Genomic DNA, 8,188 nt, shown 5'->3' with positions numbered 1-8,188 from the left:
ACCCGTAGCAAACTACAATTCCCAAGAATCTTGGTGGGGGGACCATGACTGTTTAAAGAGGAATGGTGCTATTTTAAGCCTATGGTGGTAATATGGCCCTAGGTACATTAATTTTAATAGGCCTACTCTTGAGAAGTACTGACTCTGGATACAACCTGTCATTTTTAACCCATCCATAGAATTATGCTTTTGGCAAAGGGGAGCACTATTTTGCCTTTTGCTTCAGGCATCAAGATGCCTTGGGCCAGCCCTGTTCAAAATGCACAGAGACTTTATAAATACTCACTGTGCACAGAGCAGTCTCAGAGGCTGCAGGCACTGCAAGAGGAGGTTCAATTTGTCGTCAGTGGCAGCTGGTGCCCATTAGGATTGGTAGGGCAGAAGGCAGAGACTGACAAATAGGCGACGTGGGTGGCGCTGTGGGTTAAACCAGAGAGCCTAGGACTTGCCGATCAGAAGGTCGGCGGTTCGAATTCCTGCGACAGGGTGAGCTCCCTGCTCCTGCCAACCTAGCAGTTTGAGAGTACATCAAAATGCAAGTAGATATAGGTACCGCTCTGGCGGGAAGGTAAACGGCGTTTCCGTGTGCTGCTCTGGTTCACCAGAAATGGCTTGGTCATGCTGGCCACATGACCCGGAAGCTGTACGCCGGCTCCCTCGGCCAATAAAGCGAGATGAGCGTCGCAACCCCAGAGTCGGTCACGACTGGACCTAATGATCAGGAGTCCCTTTACCTTTACAGCCAATGACAGATGGAGCCGAATGCTTCTAGATTTGTCCCCATTCTTTTCACTGTGGAGTTCTGCAAGGGCAACATTGAGAGTGAGAAGAAGGAACTTGACAGCCAGGGGCACCCCCTGGACTGGATGTAATAAGGCAAGCAGGTGGGAGCTGGCAAGCCGAGGCTGGTGGGGCAAAACCCCATTTGCCCTAATTAGATCAGGTTCCTGTTTGCTGCCCCACCTCTTCCAAGTTAAGAGAACTCACTGAATTAATCTTTGCAAAGGCCTCTAAAATCCCCTGTATTCTAGATGCAACAGATACTTGGAAAATCAAGTCACAGAGAGGGCAAAACGGAAGGCACTAATATTGGAACTAGTGCTGGAGTTGCAAGTGTATTGAACCTCCTCCAACCCTATAAATTTTGCAGTCCAAATATATTACAGTTTGCTTCCACGATCCAAGTGTAGAGGAGGTATCCCTTTGCCATCTGTGAAATGGAATTTTGAATTTTGTTAAAACATTTATATTTGAATTGTGGAATGATGATTTTTTAAAATATTTTTTGCCATTTCCATTGAGTACCACAATATTGCCTTATGATGAGCTACTAAAGAGTTGGGGAACCACCAGTCAAACCTAAAGTCGTCTCCCTGGCAACTTCAGCCCATCATCTGCTCCTAATTTTCCAGGTGCTTTAAAAAAGTAATAGAACATCTATAAAAAGAGATGGGAAGACAGACAGGTCTTGAATGTGCCCGGAAACCGGAATAGGTGAGAAATCCGATTAAAGCCAATTCTGTTTGCCTGTCCCATACAGAACTGTGCAAAAAGGAAGCGGCTTTCACCCCATTCACATATAAGTGACAGCAATCAGTGAGTGTGTGTGAGTGTGAGTGTGAGTGTGTGTGTACATGCAACAGGTACCACACTTGAGACTGTGATGCCCAAAGGAGAAAGGCTGTTTTACCCCAAGAGGGTTTTCTCAATTAACCTAAAGCCTCTCTAATTCTTCTACATGAGACAGCTGTCTGTACTCTCTATTGTGCTGCGCTAGCCTTGCCAGGAGGTGTGTGTGTTTAAGAGCACACAGCTTAAACATAGGACAGATTCGTTGATTCTTGGACTCTTTTATTTAGCAAAGAGGAAAATACGCACACAAATGGGATCCTTGTCCAGGGCCAAACACGGCTCTGCAAACGTGAAACAAACACTGAACAAATTATTCACCCAAGGCAGTACTCTTGGCACCATCTCCAGCACTCACAAGTCCACAAGAAAGCGAGCAACCTGGGAGTGGTACTTGGGTTTCAAGTAGTCCGTCAGCTCCCCTTTGCTGACCCAGACGTAGTCCACTTTCTCATTGGCCAAGGGCAAGTGGCTGCCCTGTAGGAGGGCTTTGAAGAAGAAGACCTTGGCTCCCGTGCCGTCTTCTGTCTGGGCTGCCTTGGGGAACTTGTACTTGTAAAAGCCGCATGGCGCATTGCCTAGGAACTTGGCCTCCATGTGGGTTCCTTGGAGGTTCAGGAGTCAGGCAGGAAAAGAAACAAGGGAGGAAACATATTTGTAAGATCAGGTGATACAGAGACAGCAGAATATACCTGGTGATGAATAATTTTGCCCCTGCACCCCATTTTAAGGTGCCTGTCTTTGGCTGGAATATATAGACCCTGGCACCAACTACCTCAAATATGCTGAATAATATTTAGCAATTGTACAGCATGCTGAAAGTGCTTCACACACAAGATCCACAAACTGCCTGGGGCAGAGTTTCCCAGACTTATTTGGCCTACTGCCCCCTTTTCAGAAAAAAAAAATATATTACTCAGCGCCCCCCTGGAAATCTACTTTCTTTAAGCAAACAAACAGAAACAGAATAACAGAAACAGAAAAACAGGAACAGAATAGCATGTGTTATTTTATGTATCTTTATTTCTACCTACGTCCTACAACATAGTAAAGATGTTGTTGTAAATAAAGACAAGCTTGAAGCTTGAAATTATAAAATGATTTATGAAAATCAAGCATAGTAACATTTAACTCTATGTTACACTGGTAAGCATCATTACACAAAAGATGAAACACTTCCAAACGGCTTTTCAAAATTTTCTTCTTTCCTTATGCTTCCACTGCCCCCTTATTTTTATCCAACACCCCCCAATTGCACCCGAGGCTACTACCGCCCCCGTAGATTGTTCTAGTGCCCCCCCCAGCGGATAATATAAAACACTTTGGGAACATTGGTCTGGAACCTCCCTTCTCTATAAACTTTCTTGCTCTCCCCCCCCCCCCCCCCCGCAAACCCCCACTGGGCCCAGCATTAATTTAAGAGATAAGATTGGTAACAAGTTCCCTGCCCCAAGGGGCTTGCAATCTACCAAAAATTGTGATAAATAAGACACGAGGGAGGATACAGAGAAAGGAAAGGGAAATAGAGATACCAATCAACAGGGGAAGCTTGTGAGAATGTTTCAGATACGCACACCTTAATCACTGACCTGAGAGAGAGGCTAAGGCCCGTTCTGCTGTGGCTCGCAGAGTCTCCCCTTCTTGCCACTCTGTTTGAGGCAAGAGCCAAACGTCTTGGTCACCAAGCTTCTGCTTAACCAGGAGCAGAAGGTTCTGGTCTAACTTCCTGTTCAAAGATGTCCGGTCATTTTTCTTGTCAGCCTCTGCCAAAGAAAGAAGCCACGAGTCAAAGGAATTCAGCCAGCCAGTGATGAATGGGATTCCCAGAAGTCTTTGCTGAAAAGGCCACATGGAACCATGTCAAGTAGCAACACTCAGTTCAGGTTGCCTAGACAACACGCTAGGAAGAGTTTGGACGCCGCTTGCAACCTGAACAGCATACATCATATTTTGCACCTTCGGGTGACAAGCAGAATTGCGTATTCCCCCCACCTCTCTTTTTATTTTAAAAAAGGTCATTGAAGTAGTTCGGTGTCTAATCTTATTAGACTTATTAAAATTGGCTTTTCGTTTGTAGGGCTCAGACAAAAATACCTGCAGGGGGGTGCACAGATTCTGAAGTGCGTGACCTTTTGGCAACGTCTACCTCTAAAAATAAACTGCCCTTCTTTCTCCCGCTCAATTCACAAAATCATTTAAGGCAGAGAAGCTGGATTTAGCCAAATTTAACACTGTTTGTTTCAAACAGAGAGCTTGAATGTGAGCATTCCACTTCTAAGAGTGGGCAGCTGGATGTTCAACGGAGGGTTGCAAATAGCCACTTGCCTGGCTGCCTGTGGCGAACAGGAATTGCCTCCAGGTGAACAAGTGGAGGAATCATGACCACGTTGGTTCTTGTGCCACATCTGATTATTAGCAATGAGTAACATGGGCTCAGGGACGCGGGTGGCGCTGTGGGTAAAACCTCAGCGCCTAGGACTTGCCGATCGCATGGTCGGCGGTTCGAATCCCCGCAGTGGGGGGCGCTCCCGTCGTTCGGTCCCAGCGTCTGCCAACCTAGCAGTTCGAAAGCACCCCGGGTGCAAGTAGATAAATAGGGACCCCTTAACAGCGGGAAGGTAAACGGCGTTCCGTGTGCTGCGCTGGCTCGCCAGATGCAGCTTGTCACGCTGGCCACGTGACCCGGAAGTGTCTGCGGACAGCGCTGGCTCCCTGGCCTATAGAGTGAGACGAGCGCACAACCCTAGAGTCTGGCAAGACTGGCCCGTACGGGCAGGGGTACCTTTACCTTTAACATGGGCTCAATTGGGACGCGGGTGGCGCTGTGGGTTAAACCACAGAGCCTAGGACTTGCCGATCAAAAGGCCCCACCCCATGAGCCCACTTTGGACAGGTGAGTGGGACAAAACACCTGTCAATCACCTTGTCATCGTGCCATCAGATGGGCAAGGCAACCCACCTGCCAGCCATCTGATGTCCTTATGCCATTGGCTAATTGACATGTGGCCTCTCCCACCCCCCGTCAAAGTCCGTTGCACAGAGCACCCAGAAACTGCACACAAGCGGCTTTGCTGCTCCTGTAGCAACCAAGTGGTGTGCACTGAAACTGCTGCTAAACCACTGGCCTTCCCACCTCTGTTTTAGTAGCAGTTTCAATGCATGCCAGTTGGTGCTACTGGAGCCATATGCTCCTGTCCTGCCCATCAGTTGAAACAAGTCTTGCTCCAGCAAAGTAACAACCCAGAGCTCACTTTCAGTTGACATATGTTAGGGGGGAGGTGGCTGCAGCTTAAGGAAAATTCCCTGCCAAGCCAAAGGGGGAGTCCTCATGGGCCAAGTCTGCCCAACAACACCCCAATGAGGTTGGTGGAGGAAGCATGGGCTTGAACCTGTTATCCGAGGGGCAGGATTGAACTTCCGGAATTTCTGTTCCCACAAGTCTTCCACATCTTGAATCAGCACGATCTCCTGCTCAGTGTCGTCATCGTCTTTTTTCCTCCGCAGACGCTCCTCCTCAGCAAAGCGGCGGAGTTCGTGGTCTGAATAGAGGCTTTTCTCCATCTCGACCTGACAAAGCAAAATAAATAGAAAACTGCAAATCATTTTCCTGAGTGCTGCATTGTTTAAGACGAGGTTGGGGAATTCGTGGTTCTCCCACTCTCATCAAGTATGGCAAACGGTCCGAGATTATGGGGGAAGCTGTCCAGCAACATCTGGAGGGCCACATGTTCCAAGATGAGCAAGAAAGAGATTTTTTATTTCAGCATGCAAGATACAACACCAGTAACACAAGATGTAGCATGCTGAACAGAATCCAGGGAACCTCAGTCACCCCCCCCCCCCAAAAAAAACCCACCTTGTCCCTTGAGTGGTAATTGTGAAAATTACCTCTTACAAAGATTAGATGTATTATTTGTTACGCTGAGGTTTTTTAGCCTTGTTGCTATCAGCCAAAGGCCCTCCAAACACAAGGCTTACATGCCTCAGAACTGTTGCCGGCACTCAAAATCTTTATTTCACCTCCCCTTCCTCAGACGTCCAGCCCTTATTCATATCTCACTAAACTGAGCTCTGCCGCACGATGAAATCAATTCTGGAGCGGCTTTCAGAAACAATCATGCAGGAAGCAGGCAGGATCTGCTCTGTCCTCCTCCCATACTAGCAGCTGCTTCCAGCTGCTGGAACAACATGGAAGAACAGACACTAGAAATCACCAGTCCCTTGGGAGCCCCATCTGCGCAGCTTCATCCTCCCCTTCACTATCTGCATTCACTCACCAAGGACTTAATTTGACTCAGCTCAAGTGTCTGCCTTTCAGAGCATCTTTCTCGCTCCACTGAATCTCATGATAATTGTTTGTAGATTTATCCTCCACTTCCTCTTATGTATTTAAGGTATATGTGGGAACCTTTGGTTCTCCAGACACTGTGGAACTACAGCTCCCATCGGTCCCAGCAAGCATGGCCAATGGGCAGGGTTGGTGGGAACTGTAGTTCAGCAGCATCTGGAGTTTTCCACACCTGAATTAAGGCTATACCCAACTACAGTAATACCTCTGGTTAAGTACTTAATTCATTCCGGAACTCCATTCTTAACCTGAAACTGTTCTTAACCTGAAGCACCACTTTAGCTAATGGGGACTCCTGCTGCTGCCGCGCCGCCACAGCACAATTTCTGTTCTCATCCTGAAGCAAATTTCTTAACCCAAGGTTAAGAAATTAGGGTAGCAGAATCTGTAACCTGAAGCGTATGTAACCAGAGGTACCACTGTACACAGAATATACCCATTGAATCTAATGGTCTCAACTTAATCATGCCCATTGATTTCTGTGGGTCTACTCTGAGTTAAATAGGAATATAGCCCTAATTGGTTAAATTTCTGTTCTACTTTTCTTCCCAAAGAAGTCCCAGGCAGGAAAACAACAGATTTTTTAATTTTAATTTTTAAAGTGGTACTCTGCCCAAGACCCTGGATAGCTGCTGTCTTTTTAAGAGTAGGCAATACTGGAGTGCAACCTTTATTTTTTATGATTGTTTTTTATTAAATTTGTATATCACCCTTCGTTTGAAGATCACAGACCAGTTATAAAACAGTAGAGTAAATATATGCATAATTCCTTTGACGTGGTATAATAATTTTCCATATTATTTTTTAGATAAAGATAATGGGACCTCTAAATTCCGAACATGAGACCACTGCATGTGAACACCAGTTACTGGGTTGGAGGGACAAACCAGAAGATTACTGCTGTCTTCATCTGTGTGCAAGTAGACATCCAAGTAAATGTCTCAGAGAAATCAGGGAAGCTGCTGACTGGGAGGGGAAGGAAGCGTGCTCATTTGACCCTCCAGATGTCATTCAACTCCATCAGCCAGTGATGATAGGAGAAACCCCGGCTGAATTTAACTGTACTTGCTTCTGAGCAAAGCTGATTCAGATTGCAGCCTAAAGCAGCAGGAAGGGACCTGTGGTTCCTCCAGATATTACCCAACTCTCAACTTCCAATCACCCCCAACTATTGGCCAAAATAGCTAGGTAAATCTGAGATGGGAGTCCCAACAATCGCAGGTTCCACATCACCGCTTTAGGCTGCCAACCAAGCCATGCCTACTCAGAAGTAAGTCCAACTAACTTGTTAAGATTCCTGCACTGCGGGGGGTTGGACTAAATGGCGCCAGATATCCTTCCAGCTCCACTGTTCTGTGACTCTCAGGTTAAGTGGGATTAGGATTACAGTTTTATCAATCTGATCCAGCAAAATACCTTTTACAGTGGTAACTCTGGTCAGGTACTTAATTCGTTCCGGAGGTCCGTTCTTAACCTGAAGCACCACTTTAGCTAATGGGATCTCCCGTTGCTGCTGCACCGCGCAATTTCTGTTCTCATCCTGAAGCAAAGTTCTTAACCCGAGGTACTATTTCTGGGTTAGTGGAGTCTGTAACCTGAGGCGTACGTAACCTGAAACATATGTAACCTGAGGTACCACTGTATATGGTATCGAATTGGGGGGGGGGGGGGAGAGATCAGACTGGCAATTTGTTGTTTACAAAATTAAAAGATATATAGAGAGAGCTTTTATTTGGGGGGGGGGTGCATATGTATGTGTGCGCGCGTGCGTATGTGTGTTAATTATATATATATATATACACACACACATAGCACACACACTATATGTATGTAAATATATATACACACACAATCTTTTAATTTTTGTAAACAACAAAATATTGCTTGGGCCACTCTGAGGCTCCCCTTTCCAATGCAACACCCTGCTCCCGCCACCCGATGTGCGCATGCGCCCCTCTGCCTCTTTCACCTGCTGCAGCAGCTCCGTCATTTCTTTCTCCTCCGGACTCATCTCCTGACTGACTCTGGGCGGCCTTTGCAAGCAAAGCGCTCCGAAAAGCCTCCATTTCGGCCCGGCTGCCGCGGAGCCGCCGGAAAGGCCCCTCCAACAAGCGCGGGCCGGCCAGTTCGCCGCAGCCCCGTTCAGCAGCACCCTGGCGAAGGGCGCCGCCATGTTTGTCACCGCCGGACCACAATGCACCGCGGCGGCAA

General features: G+C 47.1%; 1 protein-coding gene across 1 annotated transcript; it reads right to left on the bottom strand.

The window, feature by feature from the left end:
- Nucleotides 1-1,834: 1,834 nt before the first annotated feature.
- On the bottom strand, nt 1,835-8,184 carry MRPL46 (mitochondrial ribosomal protein L46). The gene is made up of 4 exons (XM_028705948.2): nt 7,947-8,184; nt 5,019-5,196; nt 3,219-3,392; nt 1,835-2,234 (listed from the first exon to the last, which is right to left on the bottom strand). The coding sequence occupies exons 1-4, from the start codon at nt 8,148-8,150 to the stop codon at nt 1,984-1,986; spliced, it is 807 nt and encodes a 268-aa protein (XP_028561781.2). The 5' UTR covers nt 8,151-8,184; the 3' UTR covers nt 1,835-1,983.
- Between the last annotated feature and the right edge of the window lie 4 nt (nt 8,185-8,188).

This window comes from Podarcis muralis, chromosome 14 (genome assembly GCF_964188315.1).
Source record: "Podarcis muralis chromosome 14, rPodMur119.hap1.1, whole genome shotgun sequence".
NCBI lineage: Eukaryota > Metazoa > Chordata > Lepidosauria > Squamata > Lacertidae > Podarcis > Podarcis muralis.
This window is presented reverse-complemented; position numbering and strand designations above follow the sequence as displayed.

Bases quoted from the DNA above. Each gene is read 5' to 3' on its own strand.
- MRPL46 (XM_028705948.2), bottom strand. From the start codon at position 8,150: ATGGCGGCGCCCTTCGCCAGGGTGCTGCTGAACGGGGCTGCGGCGAAC. The intron at 5,197-7,946 runs GTGAAAGAGGCA...TTGCTTTGTCAG, and splicing joins TGACGGAGCTGCTGCAGCAG to GTCGAGATGGAGAAAAGCCT. The intron at 3,393-5,018 runs GTTCAAGCCCAT...TTTCTTTGGCAG, and splicing joins TCCTGCCCCTCGGATAACAG to AGGCTGACAAGAAAAATGAC.